General features: G+C 35.9%; 1 protein-coding gene across 1 annotated transcript in view; it reads left to right on the top strand.

Moving 5' to 3' along the window:
- Window positions 1-27655, top strand: part of TEX11 (testis expressed 11) — a 144167-nt gene that overhangs the window by 6065 nt on the left and 110447 nt on the right. Inside the window, exons 3-9 of the mRNA XM_039841737.1 lie at window positions 3170-3248; window positions 6055-6222; window positions 13021-13105; window positions 16826-16905; window positions 19436-19516; window positions 19608-19727; window positions 24983-25063. Of these exons, the coding sequence (XP_039697671.1) occupies window positions 3170-3248; window positions 6055-6222; window positions 13021-13105; window positions 16826-16905; window positions 19436-19516; window positions 19608-19727; window positions 24983-25063 (694 nt within the window). The remainder of the gene's footprint in view (window positions 1-3169; window positions 3249-6054; window positions 6223-13020; window positions 13106-16825; window positions 16906-19435; window positions 19517-19607; window positions 19728-24982; window positions 25064-27655) is intronic.

A 27655-nucleotide genomic window follows, 5' to 3' on the forward strand; every position in this document is an offset into this window, starting at 1 on the left:
TGTTTTAGCCTCACATATCAAAAATATTTCAACATGTAATCAATATATGAAATTACTGAGATATTGAAGATTAATTTTCTGAATACTAAATTTTTGAAATCCGGTATATGTTTTACAGTTATAGTGCATCTCAATTTGGTCTAACCCCATTTCAAGTGCTCAATAGCCACATGCGGTGGCCCGTTAATTAATTAATTAATTAATTAATCTATTAATTTATTTATTTTGGCTGCCAATTTAGACTGCAGATCTAGACTAAAAGCTTTAGTAGGAAAAGTCACTCAAGGTAATACACTTGCATTGAATCTCAAAGTACTTTATTTAGAAGCCTCCGTGAACTACTTTTTCCCCTTCCTTTAAATGCCGCTATTGGATCCCCAGATTAGGAATAGCACAGTTATTAGGAAGTGTCCCAAGAGAGGGCCACACAGTTCAGAGTCATGAGCATAATTTTATATGGCCTGTGCAGAAATCTTACTGAGATACTTGGTGAGGTCACCTGGTATGCACATATTAGGTAGAAATAATAGAGTTTATGAACTGAAGAGGTGGAGGAACTTAAGAATTTAACATTCATAGTATGTTATACAATACGTTTCAGGCTCTGGCCTCTGTATACATTTCTAAGGTGTTTCCTGTAACTTTCCTTTACCCTTTTCCCCAGTCAGACATAACCACTTATGTTTATTTGAACCCACTGTGCTTTTCCATAGCTCTGAGCTTCTTTCTCTGGTATGTTGCCTGGAAAATTTCCAACTCATCCTCAGGGCCCACCTCAAATAGCACCTCAGTGAAGCCTGTCCTGCCATCCCTATATCTCAATTCTCAAATGAGCAGAGTTACAGTCCTTCGTTTATATTTCTGTAGCATCTGGTATTCACAGTACATATTGTGAATTTTTAAATTTTAATTTCCCCTAATAGAGTGATCCGCTTGATGGTATAGATTCCTTTACTTATCTTTGTATTGCTAGTGAGATGCCCAGTATCTGCCTGATACCAGGTATTTAATAAATGTTTGTTGGAGTAGGTTTGAAAAGGAGGAATGTAGACACCAGCCAGAACAGAGAGAGTGCAATTGTCTTGAATTCTGTTCATGCTGTGCTACCAGTAGCTTTGATCTTGGGTAAGTTAATTAACTTATCTATGCTTTATTTTAATCAACTGTAACATGAGAGTGTTAGTAGAATCTTAAGGTGACTTGTAACTCTAAAATTTAAATTGATAGATAGCTGTGTGTTCACATATATCTTGTGTGGAAATGACTGTTAAGCTCTACAAAGGAGGGAACTGTGTCTTATTTACATTGTATCTTTGGGGCTTAGCAAAATACTTTATTATCATTAAATGTTTATTAGAGGAATGAAAGAAAGAACTCTTGTCTGTTTTATTCATACTGCTCACAGAATAGCAACACTATCACCAGGGATGACCCTATATATTTCTGAGGATGATTTGGAAATGCACATGAACTCAGATAAAGCTTTCCTGGATTATTATATCACCATCAAAAACAATTCATAGGATGCCTAATTGTTTATGACATTTTGCTTAGCAATCTTCTAAATAACTAGTACATTCTATTAGGAATGAAAAGGCTAAAGATACCTTGTGTGGAAAATTAGCCTTCTTTCTTTTGATTTTATTAAACTTTTGACCTCTTTTGCAACCAAATTTTATTTGCTATGTATTGTGTGTAGATTTTAGTAGTATAGAAATAAGAAACCACAGAGATCTTTGAGTCAGCTTAGACTTCTTTCTTCCTTTAAGTACTTCTTTGCTAAGAGTTCCTAAATGTACTTAGTCTAGCTAATCCACTTCAGCTTTAATCCACCTGTGTTGCAGTCTATCTACTGTATTCCCAATCTTCCCACATATTGTTTCTGGTCTGACTTAGATACGAGTCTACTGGGCAAGTGTCTTGGATAAGTCCTTCTTCCAATGCCTAGTACATTGTTAACACTCAGTAAATGGAAATTAATTAAAGGCATTTAAATAGGTAGAAATAGCCTTTGGAATCCATGGTACTAAAACAAAACAAGTCTTAACCGAATAGAATATTCTTGGTCCAGAACAGCAGGGCTCAGCTTCAAAGGGTAACAGATTGTAATGAGAATAAAAGAATAATATGTACAGATTGTTTTTTTGCCTCTTTGGTCAGGTTTTTATTCAAAATTATCTGTTATATACAGATATTTTATAAAGTAGATGCCTAGGGACAGGATTGGATGAATTGGCAAATTGATTTTGGTTACGGGCCTCGCCTTTCCGGGAGTGTGAAAGATATAAAGTACCTAGATTCATTGCAACATTGACACAATGTGTATTTCGTTGAGAGCACTGAGTTGTGGCTCTTTTGAGACACTCCCTCTACTGATGTAGTTTGTTCAGTGTCAGTACAGTTTTATCCTTTAGTCTCTAAAGTTTAGTTCTAAATGTGGCTGGGTATGTTTCCTCACCAGAATCAAGCTGAAAATGTATTTTGGTTAGCATGATCTTGTCAGCTCTTCTCTTTTGATCCCCCCCAATTTCCCTCCAGAACTTTACAGAAATTTATCTCCTGATGAGCCAAAGTTTAGGTTTGCTCCAGTCCCTGAGCCAGCTCTATCCAGGGCAGAAAAATAGCAGTATTGTAGAGTAGAGAAGAGATTGGTTTAGAATGAAGCCATTCTGGCCATCAGGTTTGAGATTTCAGATGCTAGGGGCGTAATTTAGGTACCTGTTGAGCTTCGGAGCTGTATCATTTCTGCTTGTCATGATTTTTGTGGCGTTGGACTGCTCTGCATCCTTTCCTAGTTGCCTTCCAGGTCCAAGGGTGCTGCTTAGAACCATGCGTTGCTGCGAATAGTTCTCTTGAAACTGTGGTGTATGCAGTTCCATCTGACTTCTGCATTATGCCTCGCTGCTTGGATTCTCTTGTACCCTATCCAGTTTTGTCGGTTGGGATCTCCTAGAACACTGTATGAGAAAAATGATCATCTCTCTGACCTTAGATAGAAAATACGATTTACAGTGCGATTTCAGTCTGTGACTAAACCTGTTTGCCATGAATTTGCCCTTTTGACGCTGCTTGGATAATTCAAAGCGGCCTCTTCTGGAATAGTTTTTCTTAGCCCACAATCAGAATTATAGCATAGCACTCTGATTCTTCCCTCCTTGCTGTTTTTCAGTTGTCTCAGAGTCCTGGCATGTCACTTGTTCCAGGCTCTTCCCGACAGAGCTAGTATAGTGGAAAGTATAGGATTTCAAGTGAGAAAGCCAGAGTTCAGGTGCTAGCTTGCTCCTTTCTCTTTGTGTCACCTTTAAGAAGTCGCTATACTTTGTAAATATCAGTTTCCACATCTTACAAAAATATCTCCATTACAGAGTAGGTTGATGATTAAATGAGAATGCATATGGAAAGCTTTGAGACTATAGAGCAGTATGCAAATATTAATTTTATTGTCAGTTTTGGTTCTTTTCTCACAAAGGAAATTGCAGGTAATCATTGTGACTGGGACCAAAATCTCGAATTGACCCCGGTAAGTCTTTGAGCTGCTTTGGCTTTTGAATGACTGGTTGAGCTTATGGAGGTCACAGACTTGGCAGGACTGTTGATAAATTTTTTTTCCTTGTTGTAGCAGAAGCTCTCTTCCTCAAGGACAGGGAAAAATGTTTATTTTTTATTATACTGTGCCTACGATGCTGTCTACCTAATCAGAATTAATGAGTACTGATTAACACAGCCATCTCAATAGTGTGGCCACTCCAGTTTTAACAGGATGAATCTCGTTTAAATTATATTGACTGAAATCATGTTGTAAATCACAGTTTATTTCAGTAGCCAGGAAGATAATTTAATCATTTTCTTTCAAAATGTACAATCTTGCTCAATATAACCTTAATACAGCATGTTGTCTTTGGATCTCAGGAAGAGGCTATATTTATAGAAGCTCTTTTATGAGCTTCTGCCAGAAGCAGGTCTCTTTCATAGCATAACTCAGCCATTCAGCTGTGCTATCTCTGCTACTTACCCGGCTTTGCTGACTGCATTTTACCCTAAAGACCTGCAGTGCTGTCATTGCCTCAGCTTGTGTCAATCAGATTGCTCAACTGAATGACACTGAAAATATGTTTTGAAAGAACTAGAATTATTTTGACAATGAATTACATAAAACATTAAGAGAATATTCACAAATCAAAATTAATGCCTTCACACAGTCTCATATACTGTGTGACTAGAAGTTATAATTGTTATCCTATGAAGATATCTTTGGATTTTTTTAAAAGAAGGAACTCAAAACTTTATATTGTTTTTTTCAAAAACAATTTAAAGCAATCTTTTAAATATATGCATTTTTAAAAACATCAGTTTCAAAACTCTCTTAATTTTTAAATTGAGGTATAATCGACATGCAACATTAGATTAGTCTCAGGTGTTCAACATAATGATTTGATATTTGTATATATTGCAAAATGGTCACCACACTAAGTCTAGTTACCATCCGCCACCACATGTAGTTACAAAGGGTTTTTTCCTTGTAAAGAGAAGTTTTACCATCTACTCTCTTAGCAACTTTCAAATATACAATACGGTATTATTGACGATGGTTGCCATTTTGTATGTTACATCCCCATGAATTATTTATTTCATTGCTGGAAGTTTGTACCTTTGACTGCCTTCGCCTGTTTTGCTCACACCGGAGCCCCTCCCCTGCCACCTCTGCCTGGAACCAATATGTATCTACAAGCTTGGTGTTTGTTTGTTTGTTTTAAGATTCCACATATAAGTGAGATTATATGTTATTTGTCCTTCTGACTTATCTCACTTAGCATAATGCCCTCAAGGTCTGTCCATGTTGTCACAAACGGCAAGATTTCATTCTTTTTTATGCTTGAATAATATTTTATTGTATATTTATCACTTAAAAAATTTAAACTTATTGAGGTGACATTGGTTACTACATAAGTTTCAAGTGTACGGCTCTTTAATACGTCATGTGTATATTGCATTGTGTGCTCACCGCCCAAAAGTATAGTCTCCTTTTGTCATATATTTGGCCCCCTTGACCATCTTCATCCTCCCCCCCGCACCTTCCCCTCTGGGAACCGCCATATTGTTGTCTGTGTCTATGAGTTTGTTTTAATTGTTGCTTTCCGTTTTACATCCCACATGTGAGTGAAATCATGGTTCTTGCCCTTTCCCATCTTATTTTGCTTAGCATGATACTCTTAAGATCCATCCACATTGTCTCAAATGGCAGTATTCCATCCTTTATTGTGGCTGAGTAGTGTTCCATTGTATTTATGTATCACGTCCTTATCCATTAATGGACACTTAGGTTCTTTCTATATCTTGGCTACGGTGAGTAATGCTGCAGTGAACACAGGGATGCATATATCTTTAGGAATAAGTATTTTCAATTTTTGAGGGTAAATACCCTGGAGGGGGATTGCTGGGTCATATGGTAGCTCTATTCTTAATTTTTTGAGGAACTTCGCACTATTTTTCATAGTGGCTGCACCGATTTACATCCCTACCAGCAGTGTATGAGGATTCTTTTTTCACTACATACTCTCTAACACTGTTTAGAAAATGGTGACATCATTTGTACAGATTGAGTAACTGGCTTATGTTATCACTAATTGGGCATGTCATTTTTTTCTCACAAAATAAGGTCAGATCTTCAGAGACAGGATAAGTTAGCTATGTCTGTCTAATGCTTGAAAGTATTAATAAGTATTTGTTTTACAGGGCACATGTCTAAGTCTCTCTTCAGAATTTCTATATTTTCTAATTTTGAAGACATTATTAATTTCTATTTTGTAGTTTTAAGATGACATTACTATTTGTGAAGTCGATGCTTTTTACTTACTGAGAATGAGAATAATGACTGTTATAGATAAGTGATTCCCAGGGAATATAATTTTTATTTGAAAATTGTGCTGTACCTTTAGCTAAGAGAAACTTTTCCTCCAGTTTGTTTTTACTCTAAGGATCATTCAAAGTCTCTTCGTGCTATATTCATTTGACCAAAATCTAGCAATAGAGTTCAAAACGATTTGCTGCTTTTAGCCAGTGGTGATAGTTCACGGAATTTTCTCATCCATTGTTATTTCAGAAATTATCGAAAACCTCATTGTGAGTGATCATTTGCCTAACATGCCTGAGGCAATTGATAGACTCTACATGGACATAGAAAATATCAACAGGGAATCTATGGCTGACATACAGGATGCTCAGGTTGGTATAAAAATAATTTCGTTTGATAAGTTTTGATGATTGATCATTTTAATTAATGCATAAGTAAATGGGCTTCATGATTAACCATTGCTAAATACATAGAAATCTGTTTTTGGATTTTCAAGCCTAATGGTGCATTTAGGGAAAATAATTTTAGAAACCAGTGGAAAAATATCTGCTGAAGTTTAACCTTTACTATTTAACCTCTCTAGGCTTCAGTTTTCTCATTTGTTAAAGGAGAATAATAAAACCCACCTCAGCATTGTAAACAAATAACATATTACATCCTGGTTACGTAGTAGTTTGTCACTAAATAATAGTTCTCTCCCTTTTGCAGCCAAGTAAGAAAGTACCTGGTAGTAGGGAACTCAGCTGAGCGTAAGCCTCCAGGGGCACTTTTCGAGGTGGGGGGGTGTATTTTTTCTGGTGTTTAAATGAGGGTCTGTCATTTAATTTGGAAATTGCCCTGAGGTTCTGAAACACTTCTGGGAACACTGACTTCGGGCAAATCCCTCCATTTTGCAGAGTGCACATACGGAAAGGTGAGATTAAAATTTATTGTAAATCTTTCCCTCTTTTACATATGATAGCTTTATTTAGATATAATCACAAACCACATAATTTACCCATTTCAAATGTACAATTCAGTGAATTTTAGTATTTCACATTTGTGCGCCCATCACTATATTAGTTTTAGAACATTTTCATCACCCTCAAAAGAAACAGGTTGCGCCTGTTCTCGGACATTCTCCATTTCTTCCCCTCCTCCCAGCCCGGAGTCCTCTCATCTACTTTCTGTCTCTGTGGGTTTGTCTATTCTGGGAATTTTCTGTAAATGGAATAATACAATATGTGGTCTTTTGTGGCTGACTTATTTTGCTTAGCATAATATTTTCGAGGTTCTTCAATTTCGTAGCATGTATCTGTGCTTCATTACATTTTATGGCTGAATATTACTCCATTATTTGGATATACCACATTTTGTATATCCATCTGTTGATGAACATTTGGGTTGTGTTATCCTTTTATCTGTGATGAGTAATGCTTCTGTGAACATTCATGTACAGGTTTTTGTGTTTTTGTTTCTCTCGGGTATATATCTAGGAGTGAAATTCCTGGTTCATATGGTAACTTTGTTTAAATTTTTGAGGAACTGCCAGATTGTTTTCCAAAGCGACTGCACCATTTTACATTTCTGCCAGCATTGTATGAAGGATCCAATTTTCCCACATCTTCACTGATACTTACTTATCCGTGTTTTGAATTATAATCATCCTAGTGGGTGTGAGTTGGTGTCTTGTGTTTTATTTTTAATTGTGGCAATATATATATATAATATGAAATTTACCATCTTAACTATTTTTAAATGTAAAGTTTAAATGTTAAGTACACTCACTTTGTTGTGCAACCAATCTATACAACTCTGTTCATCTTGCAAAACTGAAATTTTCTACCTATTAAACAACAACTCCCTATTCCCCTTTTCCTCCAGTCCCTGGGTACCACCATTCTGCTTTCTGTCTGTATAAATTTGACTACTCTTGGTACCTCATACAAGTGGAATCATACAGTATTTGTCTTTTTGTGAATGGCGTATTTCACTTAGGATAATATCCGTAGGTTCATCTACGTTGTAGCATATATCAGTGTTTACTTCCTTTTAAAGGCTGAGTAATATTGCATTGTATATATTTTGTTTATTTATCATTCAATGGACACTCGAGTTGCTTCCACCTTTTGACTCTTGTGAATAATGCATCTATGAACATGGATGTTCAAATAACTGTTCCAGTCCTAGCTTTCAATTCTTTCGGATATATACTTTGAAGAGGAATTGCTGGGTCATATGGTAGTTCAATTTTTTTTTGAGGAATCTCCGTACTGTTTTCCATATTAGCTGTACCATTTTACATTCCCATCAACAGTGCACAAGGGTTCCAATTTCTACACATCCTCGCTTGTTATTTCTGTTTTTTTTTTTGATAGAAGTCATTCTTGAGTGTAGGTGTGGTATCTCATCATGGTTTGATTTGTGTTTCCCTGATAGCTAATGACGTTTAGCATCTTTTTATGTGCTTATTGGCCTTTGGTATATTTTCTTTGGAGGAATGTCTGTTAAGATCCTTTGCCAGTTTTTAAATTGAGTTGTTTTTTTATTATGAGTAATAGGAGTTCTTTACATATTCTAGATTCATTATTAATAGCTAGAGACTAGTAAAGATCCTGTATATAGGCTGTCTTGCTGAGATTCCCCACCCCCCCACCCCCCATTCTGGAGCTGCTGTGCTGATTTCTTTTTTAAAAAATTATTTTTCAATTACAGTTGATGTACAATATTATATTAGTTTCGGGTATATAACATAGTGATTAGACATTTACATAATTTATGAAGTGATTCCCCTGATAAATCTAGTACTCATCTGACATCGTACATGTTCATTACAATATTATTGACTATATTCTTTATGCTCTACTCTTCATCCCCATGACTGTTTTGTGACTGCCAATTTGTACTTCTTAATCCCTTTCTTTTTTTTCACTCCTCAACCCCCCTCCCACCTGAAAACCAAAAAAACGTTCTCTGTATCTATAAGTTTTTCCGTTTTGTTCATTCATTTATTTCTTTAGATTCCGCATGTAAGTGAAATCATATGGTATTTGTTTTTCTCTAATTTATTTCACTTAGCATGATACCCTCTAGGTCCATCCATGTTATCACAAATGGCAAGATTTCATTCTTTTTTATGGCCGAGTAATAGTCCATGTACTACCTCTTTTTTAGCCAATCTTCTATCAATGGACGCTTAGGTTGCTTCCATATCTTGGCTATTATAAATAATGCCGCAGTGAACATAGAGATACACATATCTTTTCGAATTAGTGTTTTGGATTTCTTTGGATAAATACCCAGAAGTGGAATTGGTGGGTCATATGGTAGTTCTGTTTTTAATTTTTGAGGAACTTCCAAACTGTTTTCCATTGCGGCTGCATGAATTTACATCCCCACCAACAGTGCACAAGTGTTCCCTTTACTCCACATCTTTGGCGACACTTGGGTTTGTTGATTTATTGCTGATAGCCATTCTGACAGGTGTGAGGAATGTCTCATTGTGATTTTAATTTGCATTTCCCTGATGATTAAGTGGAGTTGAGCATCTTTTCATATGTCTATTGGCCATCTGTTTATGTTCTCTTTGGAGAAATGCTTGTTCAGGTGTTCTGCCCATTTTTTAATTGGATTGTTTATTATTTTGTCGTTAAGTTGTATGACCTCCTTATGTATTTGGGATATTAACAACTTATCAAATGTGTCATTGGTGAATATCTTCTCCCTTTTTGTAGGTTGTTTCTGTTTTACTGATGGTTTACTTTGCGGTGCAAAAACTTTTTAGTTTGATGTAGTCCTATTTTTAAGTTTTTTACTTTTTTCCCCTTGCTTCAGGAGATATATCAGAAAAGATATTACTAAGAGCAACATCAGAGAGTTTACTGCCTATATTTTCTTCTAGGAGTTTGATGGTTTCAGGTCTTACATTTAAGTCTTTAATTCACTTTGAGTTTATTCTTTTATATGGTTTAATAAAGTGATCCAGTTTCATTCTTTTGCATGTATCTGTCCAGTTTTATCAACACAATTTATTGAAGAGGTTGTCTTTATCCTATTGTATATTCTTTTTTTTTTTAAAGACTGTGTATAGGATTTTGAGCCAAATTGATAATTGTCAAGATGCAGGATCTCAAATGCTTCTCCTATTGAATGCTCTTGCTTCCGTTGTCATAGATTAATTGGCCATATAGGCACGAGTTTATTTCTGGGCCCTCTATAGTGTTCCATTGACCTATCTGATTGTTTTTATGCCAGTACCATCGCTGTTTTGATTACTATAGCCTTGTAAAATAATTTGATATCAGGCAGCATGATACTGCCAACTTTTTCTTTTTCAAGATTTCTTCAGCTGTTTGGGGCCTTCTGTGGTTCCATATAATTTTAGGATTATTTGTTCTAGTTCCGTGAAAAATGCCATTGGTATTTTGATAGGGATTGCATTGTTCGAATTTGTAGATTGCTTTGGGTAGTATGGACATTTTAATGACGTTGATTCTTCCTATACATGAGAACTGTATATGCTTCCATTTATTTGTATCTTTTATTTCTTTCTTCAGTGGCTTATAGTTTTTTGAGTACAGGTCTTTTACCTCCTTGGTTAAATTTATTCCTAGATATTTTGTACTTTTTGACAATTGTAAATGAGATTGTTTTCTTAATTCTTCTTTCTGAGAGTTCATTATTGGTGTATAAAAATGCAACTGATTTCTGAATATTAATTTTGTATCCTGCTACTTTACTGATTCGTTTATGGTTCTCATATTTTTTTTGTGGATTCTTTAGGGTTCTCTATATGTAGTAACATGTCATCTGTAAACAATGACAGTTTTACTTTTTTTCTTTCCATTTGGATGATATTTACTTCTTTTTCTTATCTGTTTGCTGTGGCTGTGACTTCTAAAACTATGTTGAATAAAAATGGTGGAAGTGGACATCTTTGTTTTGTTCTTAATCTTAAAGAAAAAGCTTTCATCTTTTCATCATTGAGTATGATGTTAGCTGTGGTTTTGTTACATACAGCTTTTATTATGTTGAGATATGTTCCCTCTATCCCCACTTTGCTGAGAGTTTTTTATCATAATTGGATCCTCGATTTTGTCAAATGCTTTTTTGCACCTATTGATGTGACCATATGATTTTTATCCTTCATTTTGTTTATGTGGTGTATCATATTACTTGATTTATGGATATTGAACCAGCCTTGCATCCTAGGAATAAATCCCCCTTGATCATGTTATATGATCTATTTAATGTAGTGCTGAATTCGGTTTGCTAATATTTTGTTGAAAATTTTTGCATCTGTGTGCATCAGGGATATTGGCCTATGATTTTCTTCTTTTGTGTAGTGTCTTTGTTTGGTTTTGTCATCATGGTAATGCTGGCCTTGTAAAATGAGTTCAAGAGTCTTTCTTCCTTTTTAATTTTTTGGAATAGTTTGAAGATGGGATCAATTCTTCTTTGAATGTTTGGTAAAATTCACCTGTGAAGCCATCTGGTCCAGGGCTTTTATTTGTTGGGAAATTTTTGATTACTGATTTGATTTTGTTAGCAGTTGTTGGTCTATTCAGATTTTCTGATTTTTCCTGTTCGAACCTTGGAAGATTGTACATTTCTAGGAATTCATCCATTTCTTCCATGTTGCATGACCACTATTTTAAATGGCTGAATAATATTCCATATAGTGCATTTTTTCATAATTCATCTATATATTTCTTTATTATTGATATTTGTATTGTTCCCAATTTTACATGATGTGAGGAACACTGTTAAGTGCAAATATCATCCCTTCAACATTTTGGATTGTATCCATAGGAAAAATAGTGTCTTAGAAAAGCAATTAGTGTATCAAAAGATATGAACATTTTTTGCCTTTTTTTTTAACATTGTCAAATTGCTTTCCAAAATACCAAAAATGGCAGCTTCTTTATGTTGTTTTACACTGGATGTTTATTTTTCCCCCTAAATAACATTTGTTCCTCTGGGAAATTTGGAGCCAAATATTAACTCCATGTGTTTTTGATGAAACAAATCAAATAATTCTTCATGTGAAAGTCATCATTAGGTCAGCTGTGGCATGGGGATACTATGTGAGAGAGATGGAGATGAGCATGAGAATTAGCCCCAGACTAGTTAGTGAAATGATAGCAATGTGGAATGATGTGTTTAAACGGAAGTGCATCAGAAAAATGTAGAACTGTGAGAAGAGTGACACTTAGAGAAAATAATTAAAACTAAAATATAATTGTGCACCTTTATCGTACATAAACTTTTTTTTTCGTTTGTCCAGTTAGTATTCCTCTTAGTCATATTACTACCAATATGTTTATTCTAAGATAATGGTATAGGGCTTCTGTCTAGTCACCCTGGGAGACTTAGGCCAAAGCTATGCCATACTGGTTTGCAGCAATAGTACCAACCAGGATGAATTATTTTCTTCAGAGGTCTCTGCCAGAAACCAGCCGGTCCTAAATTACACATTTTTGTGTTTTCATTTTATCCTTGAGACACTATGAGCTTGATTTATTTTTACATCTAGTTGACTAGGTTCCATGTGATAGAAAGATATACACCAAAAGAAGCTGCTGGAAACTTTGTCCCCTAATCTGTAGAGCAAAACGTAAATAGAACAGCAAATTTTATTATTTGAGTTTGTATTCTTTCTTTATCCCTCTGGTAGGTACTCTGAGTGCTGTATAAGTTGTATGACACGTGAACTTTGATATCAAGGAGCCTAGCTGGGAAACAAAAATAAAACAAATAATTAAGGAATAAATGATACAAAATAGCATAATTGCTCAATTATGTGAAACTTAATGAATATAGAAATTCAAGGAAGATAGAGATCAGTGTAGACTGTAGTGGTTGCTGAAGGCTTCACGGATGTTCCTGGTGAGACTGACCTGGGTTTTAGTTACGTAAAGGGAATGGGAGAAGGTATATCTATCAAGAGCCACCAGTACGAGTATAAAGGTGTGTAGATAGGAATGAACAAGTTGTGTTTGTGGGACAGCATTAGATAATCAAACTTAACATTGGGTAAGTTTGGGGGAGGAAAGGTAGAATGTGATTAGGTTATCGAGGTCCTGTAAATGATGCACAATAGTCACATAAGCATACGACATGCAAGAAAGAATATATCTTTGGAGAGGGATGGTATTTTAGCAGGCTAAGAAAATGTTTCTCTTGTCCAGGTTGAAGAAATGGCAATAAACCTGTGGAATTGGGCAGTTACCAAGAAAGTAAATTTGGTTATAAATGACGACCAGAAAGCTAAATGTATGTATATATTTCGTGATTCATATTGTGAGAAATACTATACATCAGGTTATGTTCCTGCAGTTTAAATAATATTTTGACCACTTTTCACATAGAAATTTGTTAAAACAAGACTAAGGAAAACAACCCGTAAGCATGCTTTGTCAAGCAAACAGCCTCCCTCGGTTTTATGATTTTTTCAGAAATCAGCTCCATCTTAATAAAGTTTAAAAGCATCATTGCAAGAAATAGTCTGGTGGTGAATAGCAAAGATAATTAAAGGATGTGGAAATGAGAACTTGAGGAAACATTAAAGAACACGGATCATTTTCTCTGGAGAATAGATGATCTGGATTCTGAAGGACCATCAAGGAATAGTTTCCTTTCTCCATTAATAATGGAAAGAAAAATGTTGCTATGAAAGAGATTTAAATTTAAAAATCTGTAAAGAATAGTTTCCTAATGAGGTTAGTTGATGAACATTGGACTGAGTTACTGAGAAAAGTTAGAGAAGTTTTTTTTCTACCTGTGAAAGCAAACAACAACAACAACAAAGCAAAACCCAAAACCGAAGTCATCCGCTTGGACGCATTCATTAAATGTGGTTCACTGGGAGAGTTCTAATGCTTTACCTAAATGGGCAGGGTCTAGTGTGCTGAGAGTTGCTGAGTTCTAGCAAGGATGATGACAGTTAATGCAATTTGGGAAATGATATCGTCCAATTATAAAGGATACATTGAGGCGACAAAACAAAGGATACATTGAAGCGGTCTCTGGACCACTCGGCTTTGTAAAGACAATTGAATTTTGTCTGTATGCAACAGTAGAATTTATTACTAAGTATTTATCTTTATGAGTATGAACCCAATTGTATACAACTTTCATGTAGGTGTAGGGTAATTAGTGTCAACAATATAGTTACTCATTAGTCCATTCTTCTAGTAGGATATTTTGAGAACAGTTCTATCTCTTTAAGTCAGATAAATGTTGATATTATGGCTCCTAGGAGCCTTAGATCCTGTAGTTATGGGGAGGGAAAAGTTAGACATTTATCTGTAGAGAGACTTAGTACACAGGTGAACTGAGCGATATTAAAATGCATCAATTCTAAACACCTACCGTTCTGCATATCGTGGGACCAGCATTGTTCCGGTAGTGTTTCACCGCTTGTCAAGTATCAGGGATCTGGTAGGTGAAGTGGAAGCTGCAGCCCTAGGACTTGCTCAGTGTGCTGACCCTGTGCGTGTAGCACTTCTTAATCAGACGTTTGGGTGCTTATTATGTGTACGGTACTTTTAAAATTCTGGAGAAAACAGGATGTGGTGCAGGAAGCCTCTGATTTTAAAGAGTTTTATTCCAAAAGTATGTTGATTGGAAGTTATTTTTTCTCCTTATGAACAAATTCAGTGTGTAGATTATGTCATGTGATGAAAAAAAATCATCAAGATTTACAAGGTACAAATTTTTATTATTGGGAAGAATTATGGAACAATGAACAAAAATAAGAAATCCAGAAATAGAGGAATGACTTGTAAATTTGAGTTTTAGACCTGACTGAGGTGACAGTAAGGTTGGAGAGATAAGAAAAGGGTCAAGCTGCCTATAGATTTGGTAGTTATTCATTTGGAGGTGATTGTTGAAGCCACAAGTGTCGTCGAGTTCTGTGAGGGAGAAAATAAAGGGCAATAGTTTTTAAATATTCGTATAAATGAGAGTCGCCTATGGAACCTGTTAAAATACAGATGCCTAGGCCCCACTATTGGTGGTTTTGACTTAATAGATTTATGATGAAACCTGGGCATATCTGTAGTTTGAAAAAAAATTCTCAAGAATCCTCATGCATACCAGTGGTGCTGAGAGAACACAGTAGCGAGATTTTAACCTTGACTCTTCCAGAAATGGGAAGAAAAAGAGCAAGGATAGGAGACCAGAGAGGACAGCGAAAATATTCTGGAGGAGATTCACTGTGTATTTATCGAGTACAGATTCCTTACAGGATTGACATAGCATGTTATGGTGGGCAGTAGGTGAAAGGGACAAGGTAAGACTCCAGAACAAAAATCTCAGGCATACATTAATCTTGAGGATCTGGGAAGGAATGGATTAAAGCTAAATGAACAAGAAAAACAGGGAATTCACAAATGCCAGAGGATACAGCACTATGTATTGTCTAAAGTCAATTCAAATATCAAGCTGTGGACAGAGCAGAGTCAGGCAGTTGTAAGGAGTCAGTCGGCAGCCTGCCGAGATGCGTGTGATCTAGAGGGGCCAGAGCGGGCTGCTGAGAAGACAGGGGTAGAGGACAGCAACCAGGGAAACATCTTTATACTGCAGTAGTGTTCTGTCTCGGCCACTGCCGCCTTTGGCCTGTGGCCTTGGTGGTGGTAACTATAAACAGCTGGATCGAGAATGTGGAGATGGGAGCAGAGTTCTTCGACTGTGACATTTCCCACAGAGGGACACCGCTCAGAGCTGGACCGGGATCGAGTGAGTCCAAGGAGGTATTCAAAATGGCCATGACTACTGTGAAATGTTGCTTCGAAGTCAGGGAAGGTGATCTTGGTAATGCGGTTTCAGTAAAGCGGTAAGGTTGCAAATAACATGGCAGGGACTTAAGGAGAGGAGTAAGTAGTAAGAAAGGAGAGGTAGTGGACAGACCATTCAATTCTGGAAGTTTGCCAGTGAACGGAAGAGGAGAAATGGGATGGAGGCTCGAAGCGCAGTGGGGTTGGTTTGTTTTCTAGTGGGGGTGGTGGATGTGTTGGAAGGTAGAGAGGAAAGGAGTAAATCGAGAGGGAGGGACTGAAGGTGTCTTTGGAGTGGGGAAGTAATTGAATGATCAGGATCTTCGAGAACACTGAAGGGTTAGTACACTTTGGAAAAAATAAAAGAAACTTTATAAAAACTGGAAATGAAGACAGTGTAAATAAGATTATAAGTTGTCTTACCGAAAGTTTTTCTTTTCAGAAACAAATTAATTTTGTTAAGGGATGAATAGATTTGACATTTCATGATGGATAATAAAGACCTGACTACTTCAATTACACTGTAATTTCAGCTGGGCAGATCTCTTTTCAATTGAATATTAATTAAAAATGGTATTAGCTTGAGCAGCATAGGTACTATCAAGGGCTGCTGAGATCTAACATCAAGGCAGCTAGTTTAGTTACATGTAAAGTCATCTTTTAAAAAGTCGGCTGTGTTTTATGATGAAAGAAACTACACAAACAAAGGGGTTACAGTTATTCAAACTTTCCTCTTTTCAGGGGAAATGAACTGTATCATGAAGATAACTGAATTTTCTAAGTTATACTTTAAGAACTTTTTTTACATTATCTACAGCAAAGAATGTACTGAGTTCCAATTTTAGAATAATCCAAACTATCATGGTGTTCAGAAATTTTGTCAGACGTCGAGTAGTTTCAGAATTACCGTGCTGCCAGCACGGTACATACAAGAGTGTCATGGAGCACCAGGTATCTAGTGGGTCTTTGGGGTTTACGACCTGCAGAAATTTAAATTTGAAAATTAAGTATCTGTTTGACTAGAGCATTAAGCAAATGATTCATTTGATAAATTTCAGGCCATTTACTTTTGATAATTGTTTTTTTAAAAAGCCTTTAAAACTCTTATTTTTAACAGTAAAATCTGTTTCGTTTCACTCCTCTTTTCTCTTTAGAGGTGTATATAAAAGGAGAATGCCTATTTTGTGTTTATGAGTGTCTAATTACTGTTTTGCAGTACGGCATGTTGCTTGCAGGTTGGTGTGTATGTGTGAAAGCTTAGCTGTTTCGGAAGAAGGTATTCGAAGACACGTTTTGGTGAGTCCTAAATGAACGAGGAGAGAGTGCAGGTGTGATGAGACAGTCGGCGTGCCTATGAAGATGGATGCAGTTAGCGTAAACCCGAGGGGGTTATGCCCTCAGGGCTACCCAGGTTCCTTTTATGATTCCTGCATCGATTACAGTGAAGGTCTCGGCAGTGTTATAGTTGTTACTATAGTGATTCAGCAGACTAAGTATCGAACTTATAATTCAGGATTTATGAAAATTAATGAAAGTAATAAAAGGAATAGTTCTCCGCTCCATCCCTCCCTACTCCATCTCCCTCCCCAGAGGCAAGTATGTTTTTTCAGTGGAGAATATTTTTCCAGTGTTTTAAAACAATATTCATTGAAAATCTCCAATGTATACACAAAACAAGTAAGACTGTGGATTCCCCTATTCACCCATCACTCAGCTAAAGTATTCTTCAACACATGACCGTTCCTGTTTCTTCTCTAGCTCCTCCAACAGGAAACCTCCAGCCCCATGGATTATTTTGAAACAAATCCAAAATACATTATTTTACCCATACGTGTCTCCAAATGATAAGATATCTTTTTTATTCAAACAGACCCAGTACTCATGATGACACTCGATAAAATTTAACAAAGGTTTTTTTCTAAAATCATAAATATACAGCACCTCCTGCCCTGCCTGCCCTGCTTCTTCTCCCTCTCTCCTCCTCCAGATGGTTTCTTAGAATCAGGATTAAAGAAAGTCTACACCTTGTGTTTTATTAATATGTCTCTTTTAATCTACATTTCTCTCCCTCCATTTAAAACAAATGTGTTGATTAAATTTATTTCTTGAAGAAACCAGGTCGTTCGTCCTATAGAGTTTCCTAAATTTTGGATTCAGATGACTGCATGCTCACGGTATCATTTAATGTTGTAGTCCTCTATCCCGTTTTCCCTGTACTAGTAGATTTAGAAGCTTGAGTTGATTCAGGTTCAATTTTGTCAAGAACGTTTTGAACTTTTATCCTTAGGACGTAATCCATTAGGGATGTACTGTCAAAACTTTGTTTAATATTATTAAAGGTTGTTTTCCAATTACTTGAAATAATTTCTTTCTCTTTGATTAAGCTATCAACTTCATACATAGTTAAGTTCAAATTTTTTCTATTTGCTTTGGATTTTTAGCAATTGCTTTTTCCCCCTTGTTGATTGAATTTTATTTTATAATTATGGAAAATATATACATGGCTCTGAAGTCAAATCTACTAACGGAGGTATGTTCAGATAAGTTGACCTTCTATCTTTGTTCTCTCTACCTTGTTTTCTTCCTGTCTCAGTAGTTGACTCTTTTGTTTATTTTATTGTTTATCCTTTTTTAATTTTAATTTTTAATTCTAGTCGACATTCAGTAACATATTAGTTTCAGGTGTGCAGCATAGTGCTTAGACATTTATATAACTTACAAAGTGATCCCCCCGATAAGTCTTGCACCCACTTGACACCATGTATAGTTATTTCTCCACTTTTTTAAAGTCCCATTTAACATTATATCCTAGAGATCACTCCATAGCAGTGTAAAGAGATATTCCTCGTTTTTTATACCTACATAATATTCAACAGCTGCACATACCTTATTATATTCCTCTTCGATGGACATTCGTGTGCTGCAGTGAATTGCGTCGTGCAGATGTCTTTTCTCATTTTGAGGATATCATTCATAGCCATTTCTGTTTTCACTTCTGGTTATCTCCATGTATCTTAATCATATATATGCTTGTATCACTGTTTTAGTTTGCTAGGGCCGCCATAACAAAATACAACAGACTGCATAGCCTAAACAACAGAGATTTATTTTCTCAAAGTTCTGGAGGCTAGAAGTCCAAGATCAGGGTGTTGGCAGGTTTAGTTTCTTTTGAGGCCTTTCTCCTTGGCTTGCAGATATTTGATTTCTGTCTGTATCTTCATATGGTCTTTGCTGTTTGTGTTTATCTCTGGTGACTTGTTGTGTATCCACATTTCCCACTACAAAAACACCGGTCTGATTGGATTAAGGTCCACTCTAATGAGCTCCTTTTAACTCTGTCAACCCCATTAAAGACCCTGTCTCCAAATAGTCACATTCTGAGGTACTGGGAGTTAGGGACTCAACATACATATTTTTTGGGGAGGGGACACAATTCAGTCAATAATAATAATAATAATAATAATAATAATAATAATAAAATCTTTTTAAAAGTTAAATTTATCGGGGCAACATTGGTTAATAACATTATATGTTTCAGGTGTATGATTCTGTAATACATCATCTGTATAGTCCATTGTGTGCTCACTACCCAAAGTCAGATCTCCTCTGTCGCCATATGTTTGAACTCTTTTACCCTCTTCATCTTCCCCTCTTCCCTTCCCCTCTGATACCCACGTGCCAAAGAATGCCGACTGTTACCTTTTTCTTTTCTGTGGATTACACTACTGAATATGGACAGAAAATTAAATATTTTCTCCAATACCCTCCTCAGCCAGTTTGGAGGTGTGATTTTTAAAAAATTTATTTTCTAATTTCTCTCTTCCAGATGAATATGAAAACAGGAAAAGGGTGGGTGGATGTAGGAAATCCTGTGGTCGCCGATGAATTTTTTCAAGCTGCCATGGCTGTAAGTTGCCATTGATTTTTAGCTGTGGCAATTATTAGTAACAGCCGTGGTGATTTTCATTATTACATTGTATTGTGGTTTCATTTCCCAGGGTCTGGAGCAAATGTATGGCAGAATAATGCAGAAGAGCTCCACTGAGGCTCACCTGACTACGCAGAAGACTGCGGTGGAGAGGGACCTTTTCAAAGTGCTGTCTCACCAGGCAGAGTCAGTACGTATCACAGTCACCAGGGCCTCACAGTGAGGCATTTTGTTTATGTAAATGCAAAAATGATGAGACGTAACCTATTAGAAGAAGGTCAGGTGTCATCTGCCGTCTATAAGATTATATTTGACCTTTCTTTAAGTCTCTGTTTTGTGTCTGAAGGTAGCATTACCGATGGTGATTGATGTCTCTGTGAGGATGGATGAGGTTAGAAAGGCTGATATATAACTAAACATCATTTTTATCAACTGCATGTAATGTCTGTCATTTGTATATGGCAGTAGCCTCTACTTGAGACACTTGTCTGTTTGTGACTCTCTTCTGTTCATAGTCTGCCTAAAATATTTGCCTGAAATGAACCTTCTCATTTGCAATCGTTCTGGCTCGTTTGCTTATGTTTTCTAAAAGTCTGCTGCTATCAGTGTTCAAAGTTGTACTTCACCTCTGTTTGCCTTTTGAGTTTCTTCCTTTTCTCACTACAGTTAGATGTGCATTTTCAGTTGACAAATGTGATGAATTTGCACTCTGTAATTATGTAATTCTGTAAACGTCATCTAGTATAATTGTTATTTTTAATTGTTTATTGATATATAGTTCATATACTATAAAATTCATACATTTAAAATGTATAGTTCAATGGCTTTAGTATATTCACAGAATCGCACAATCTTTGCCTCAACCTAAGTTTCAAATATTTTCATCACTCTGAAAAGAAACCCCCTACCCATGACCAGTCGCTCCCCTTTCCTCCTGAAGCCAGTCCTACCAACCACTAATCTACTTTCTGTCTCTCTAGATTTACCTGTTCTGGACATTTCATATAAATGAAATCATACAATAAGTATTCTTTTGTGATTAGCTTCTTTCACTTAGCATGTTTTCAAGGTTAACCCATGTTGTAGCATGTATCAGTACTTCATCTTTTTATTCCCAAGTAGTGTTCCACTCTGTGGATATACCACAATTTTTTTTTAATCCATTCATCCATTGAAGAATATTTGAGTTGTTTTCAGTTTGGGGCTGTTATGAAAAATTCTACTGTGAACATTCATGTACAGATTTTTGTGTGTACATGTTTTTATTTCTCTTGGATATTTACCTAGGAGTAGAATTGCTGTATAACATGGTAACTCCATGTTTAACTTTTTGTGAAACTGCTGGACTGTTTTCCACAGTGGTTTGAACCATTTTAGACTTCACCAGCAGTGTATGAAGTCTCCAGTTTCTTCATATCTAAGAGTTTTATAGTTTATATTTAAATCTATGATCCGATTCAAGATAATTTTCGATTATGGCATGAGGTGGGGGTCTAACTTCATTCTTTTGCATGTGGCTATCTGGTTGTTCCAGCACTATTTGTTGAAAAGGCTATTCTTTCCCCATTGAATGAATGGTCTTGGCACCCTTGTCAAAAAACAATTCATCATAAATGTGGGAGTTTATTTCTGGACTCTTGATTCTATTCCATTGATCTGTTTGTTTGTCCTTATGCCAATACCACACTGTCTTGATTACAGTAGCTGTGTAGTGAGTTTTGGAAATCAGAAAGTGTGATTCCTCCAGCTTTGTTATTTTTCATGATTATTTTGACTATTCTGGGCCTCTTGCACTTTCATGTGAATTTTAGAATAAGCTTTTCAATTTATGCAAAGAAGGCAGCTGAAATTTTGATAGAGATAGCATTTAAACTATAGGTCAATTTGAGGAGTATTGTTATCTTAGAAATATTAAGTATTCTGACCTATAAATATGGGATGGCTTCCCATTTATTTAGGTTTTATTTAATTCCTTCTTATTTTTTAAACGAAGAAACTATCTTTCCATTTTTTGATGTCTTTTTCCATTTCTTTCAACAATGTCTTATAGTTTTTAGTGTATAGGTCTTTCTCCTCCTTAGTTAAATTTATTCCTAGGTATTTTATTCTTTTTGTTGAAATTATAAATGCGATTGTTTTCTTAATTTCTGATTTTTCATTGTTCGTGTATAGAAACAGAACAGATTTTTGTGTATTGATTTTTGTACCTTGCAACTTTACTGTTTTTGTTTATTTCTGATACCTTTTTGGTGGAGTCTTCAGGGTTTTCTATATATAAAGTCACATCATCTGTAAATAGTGGCAGCTTTATAATTTTCTCTTTTTTTTTTGGAATTCGAATGCCTTTTATTTGTTTATTTTTTGCCTGATTGCTCTAGATAGGGCTTCTGATACTATGATGAATAATAGTTACGAAAGATATTCTGTGCTCATGGATTGGAAAAATTAACATTGTTACAGTGTCCATATTACCTAAAGCAATCCCTAGAGTCAGTGCAACCCCTATCAAAATACTGGTGGCATTTTTCACAGAAACGGAACCAAAAAATCCTAAAATTTGTATGGAACTACAAAAGACACCAAGTAGCCAAAATAATCTTGAGGAAAAAAAGCACAAAGCTGGAAATAGCACATTCCCAGATTTCAAACTATACTGTGCAACTATAATAACTGAAATAATATGGTATTGGCAGAAAATTAGACACATAGAGCTCCTGAGATATTCTTAGAGATCTTTATAGCCCTTCTCTTTCTCTAGTCATTTACCATTTAACTGGTTAGATAACTTTATTCACTTATTTTTTTATTATTCAACAGACAACGAGTATCTTCTGTGAACAGAGTACTATGCTAGGCTTTGTTGGGGGGAATGCAGATAATCACATATCTTCAAGGAGATTATAGTTTGGTTGGTGAGATAAAGAATGCATATACAACACAGAAAGAATAAAGTACTATAAGAATGGTACAGATAAATTATCTACATGCAGTGTTCAGTGCTATGTAAGTGCGATTATAAGGTATGGTCATTTTCTTCAAGAAAATTATAAGTTAGTTTGGAAGTTAGGCTATAAATTCATTTAAAAAATGGAAAAAGGAAAATATAAGGGTCAAATGAGTGGCATAGATCAGGTGTGGCACAGACTGTCTAAAGTGGTCATGTGGTCTTCATAACGATGGTTAAGAATTTACTTTTCCTCAATCTCTATACACACCTGCAAGGTGGTGGATAGTCTTCTGTTTGCCCTTGTGGCACAGATAATCCACCTGTAATATTTTAGCATTGTAGAAGTAATTGTAGATCTTGGGGTTTCTCCTAATTCCCCATTTTCGTTGTCTATTGGCAGTGCCTCTTTCTGCTCTCTATATCCTCTGTCGATGCAAGGGTCATCTGTTTTGCTTCTGTCCCTTCCCCCTTTACTAGGGTAAAACCACTTGTAGAAGCCGAGAGGGTCACATGAGGGTTGGAGCCATGAACTTATGCGTAAAGACTATGCCGGAGGGTATCCTGGCGATGCTAACCGTGTTGAAATCCCACTTTCTCTGTAATACCAAGGGCTCTGGTCCACTATCTCTCCTACTAGTTAAAAAAGCAGTAACATAAAAAATTAAACTTTACATTATCAGCATCTAGCATGGTATCTGACACATCATAGATAACACGTAAGTATAGGTTGTACGAATGAATCTGCTCTCCTGTGATCTCTCTCTGACCTCTTTGTCCCCCCAAAAAGAGTGATAGTCATATATAAGATATGAAAGATTGAGAGACAAAGGTTTAGACAAGTGCTGTATGAGTACAGGAAAAGGAGAGGGAGATCATTGTGGGCTGGGTTGGTAGGGAAAGGCACACAAATGTGGTAGACATTACTATCCCTATCTTACATTTAAGGAAATTGAGGCTCAAAGAGGTTGTGACTTGCCAAAGTTCACTGAGCAAAGAAATGGAAAAGCTGGGAATCCAAAACCCATAGTCTTTTCACTGTATCCGCACAGGCTGGGTGTCATTCCAGACCTAACGAATCAGACTCTCCAAGTGGTGGGACCTGGGAATGTGTTCCAAAAGGCTCTACTGGTCCGATGTTGACCACATGTTGCTAGAGCAGTACACATTGTGCTGCCTTTTCTTAAGATTTCTTTGCCTGAATTCTCTATCTTTTGGGATTTCTGGCCCTACGTGATGAATAAAATTTCAAAACTAGTTTGAATTATTAGAGCTTTGATGTCTTAAAAGGTAAAATCCGATTCATGATAGATACTTGATGGATTTTTTGACCATTAAAGGCTTATATTGTTTTACATTAGAACAGAAAGCGTCATCATGGCATTTATCACTGAGCACTTCTTTTTTATAAGATTTTCTCTACCTTGAATAATGAATGAGTCAGTCAGCAAGTATTAAACATTTATTTGTATAGATGGGAATATTATTTTATTATCTCTGTAGATAATTGAGATTTGGCTTATTGAGGTTCTCGTGTTTACGATTTATTTTCTCCTTTAACATAATCTAGTATTAAAGCCTTAGAGGACACTATCTACTCAGTACGATGTCAAGCTTAGTAGTTAGCAGAAAGCTAGAGGAGAAAACTAGAGAGAAGTTGGCTTTTTATGTTTTTTATCTTTTGTCTACTCAGTTATTTTCTCATGTAAAGCACAAGAATAGAGGAAAAAAATAGCAAATGTAAGGATTTTTTTCTCTACAATGTACTTTATTAAATTATTTTCTTGTATATGTCCATGGTTTTTTTAAAATTGTGCCTTGTCAGCTAAATTCTTAAATGGCTAAAACAAGCCTCTTCGACAAGTTCCTAAGTAATGTGAGATTGATGTTTTTGTTCAGTTGAGGGTGTTCGGTCATACGATGACAGAACCGAAAGGAATCTTAGACATAAGCTGGTACAGCACCCTCATTTTATGGATGAGGAACCCGAAGCCATGAGAGCATAAGGTTCAAGGTTATACATAATAAAAATCAGAGTAGCTCTTCTGGCTCCAGGATGAGATTGCACTAAACTGCCTTTCATAGCAGACGACCACAGCAGTTCACAGTGCGAGGTTATCGCGGGCCTGTTTTAGGATGACAAACTGCTATTTTCTAATATGCAGACAAATGCAAAAACTATTCACGCTGGGGAAGCATCTATTAGACACAGCGTTATACCATGATATAATAAGATCGTACACTGGTTTCAGCATTTCCAGAAAGATGCATGACTCCCAGTCATTCATTGTCAGCTCCATGTTACCCAAGATTCTTGCCATTATTTCTCAGTATTTTGAGCTGACTGTTATGTTCAGCTAGACCAACTAGTGTTGCTAAAAGAATTGGAAGACAAATTAAGGCTTTTAAACACCAGTTAAAATACGTTAAAATTGACTCGTAGACAAACGGCTTGTTATTTCATTTTCACCAGTTATTGGCATTATTTTTCACTTTCCCAGGCAGTTGCTCAAGATGATTTTCCAAGAGCATCTTCATGCATCCTGCGCTGCAAAGATATGTTGATAAGGCTCCCTAAAATGGTGAGTGAAATTTCTCCATTTATTCTTCAAGAGTTTGAAAATATGTTATATCAAGTCTTAGGAAGAATTATTGCCACTTTGTGTAGCTCTTTAGAGATTATATTTGCTATCAGTTCCACTTAGCTGATCTTTGAAATATTTTACTTCCTTTGTTCTGTACTAGAAAGGGTGTTTAAAAAAGCAACATGGGCTTTTTTTCTTAAAGTTTCTTTGCTTTCTCTTTTATTGTCAAACCATTTTGATAATATTTCCTTCATATGTTATGCTATGTGATGAAAGAAAGAAAATACGAGTTTATTTCTCTGTCGACAAGGTTGACAGCAGTTGATCATATCACTGCCGTAGTATTTTTCTATATAGGGATTTGGAGGTGTGAGAGATTGGATAGGATAAATAAAGCCTGCTTCCCAGACTGGATGCCCTCAAAATTCCAGAGTCTATAAGTTTTTATTTTTCCAGTTTATCTCCATTTTCCATTCTTTCTTCCCTATTTCAGTGCTTATGGCTACTTCAGTATTCACTATCACGGAGGGAGTTGATAACAAAGATATATTAGGATGTCGGGGAGAATGTTCCCATGACTCCATAAATTGTACCTATTTGTGAAATAGGTTTTAGTTTTTCCCCAGATTCTATGTTATAATGTAGAACTGAATTCAGTAAATATTCGTATGTTGCCAGCTATGTTCTAGGTACTCTTTTCGGCTTTAAAAATTTTAAAACGATTTCATATTTATGAAAATGTTATAAGAATAGTTCAAAGAACTGTATACCCTTTGCCCAGAGACTGCCTTCAAGTTTCCCAGTACTGTCCTTTATACAGAATGGGTTCCATGTAGGACTGTACCTGGTCTCTAATTTCTTTCAGCCTAGAACACTTCCACACTCTTACCTTGACTCTATGATTTAGTCTTGGTATGTCGCATGTTTCTGGGAATTCATTCATTTCTTCTAGGTTATCCAATTTGTTGGTATATAAATTCACGATCTCTTACGAGCCTTTGTCTTTCTGAGTATCATTTGTAATGTCTCCTCTTTCATTTATTATTGTATTTGTTTGAGTCTTTCTTTTTCTTACCATTTTGTTAGTGTCATTAAAGTTTTGTCAATTGTGTTTACAGTCTCAAAAACTAATAATTCATTTTGTTGGTCTTTTCTATTGTTTTCCTATTCTCTATTTCACTTATTTCTGCTGCAATCTTTATCATTTCCTTTCTCCTGCTAACACTGGACTTTGTTTTTCATTTCCTAGTTCCTTGACATGTGAAGTTAGGTTGTTTATTAGAGATACACCTTTTTCTTTGATGTATGTGCATATCACTATAAAACTTCCCTCTTAGAACTACTTTTGCTGCATCCCGTAAGTTGTGGTGGTATGTTGTTTGCATTTTCATTTGTCTCAAGATATTTTTTTAAATTTTCCTTTTGATTTCTTCTTTGATTCATTGTTTTTTAGGTGTGTTGTTTAATTTCCATGTATTTATGAATTTTCAAACTGTCCTCCTATTATCGATATCTAGTTTTATGTGGTTAGAAAAGGTACTTGATATAATTTCTGTTATCTTGAGTATGCTGAGACTTGTTTTGTGGCCTCCCATATATGATCTATCCTGGAGGATGCTTTGTAGTGCTTGAGAAGACTGTACTGCTGCTGTTGGATAGAATGTTCTATATCTGTTCCATTTTGTCCATTTCTTTTTATATTGGATATTCATTAACAAATGTTTGTGGTTATAGTTATTCTTAATGCTTTTATCTTTTAACCTTTATACTAGGATTTAAAGTGGTTTACCTACCATTACTGTATATTATTCTACATTTGTCCATGTATTTACCTTTACCACTATGTTTATACTCTCACGTGCTTGGCTGTTTTGGCTTAGACCTTTCTAGATTTAACCTCATTGGGGTCCCATGGGCTTCATGAATCTGCATATTCACTTCTATCTGCAAATATGGGAAATTTTTTGTTTTTTATTCTATCCTAAACTTCTCGAATCCATAGGTGCATACGTTTCTATGTGGGGCAAGGGCTGAGACATTATTTCTTTAAATAAGCTTTTTGCCATTTTCCCTTTTTCTTCTTCTGGACTCCCATAATTTTATGGAGTCTGCTGTTGAAGCTCTCTATTGAATTTTTCAGCTCAGTCATTGTATTCTTTAGCTCCGGAATGTGTGTCTTTCTTTTTTTATGGTTTCTGTCTATTTAACTCATTTTTTAATATATTGTTTTCCATATTTCATTTAGTTATCTATATGTGGTCTCTAGCTCACTCAGTTTCTTTGAGACAATTATTTTGAATTTTTTGTCAGGCAGTTTGTAGATCTCCATTTATTTTGGGTTGCTTACTGGAGCTTTACTTTTTCCTTTGGTGATGTCATATTTTCCTGATTCTCTGTGATCCTCGTAGCCTTGTATCAGTGTACATTTGAAGAAGCAGTCACTTTTTTCAGTCTTTACAGACGAACATGAGCAGGGAAAGCCCTTCACCAGTAAGCTTGGTCAGAGATTCTGAATCGGCTGCTTGGTGGGAACCATAGTCGGCCTGTCTGGTGGGTTCTGTGAGTGGATAGGCCTGCTGCTGGGGTCTG

Source organism: Pteropus medius, unplaced genomic scaffold (assembly GCF_902729225.1).
Source record: "Pteropus medius unplaced genomic scaffold, Ma_sr-lr_union100, whole genome shotgun sequence".
Taxonomy (NCBI): domain Eukaryota; kingdom Metazoa; phylum Chordata; class Mammalia; order Chiroptera; family Pteropodidae; genus Pteropus; species Pteropus medius.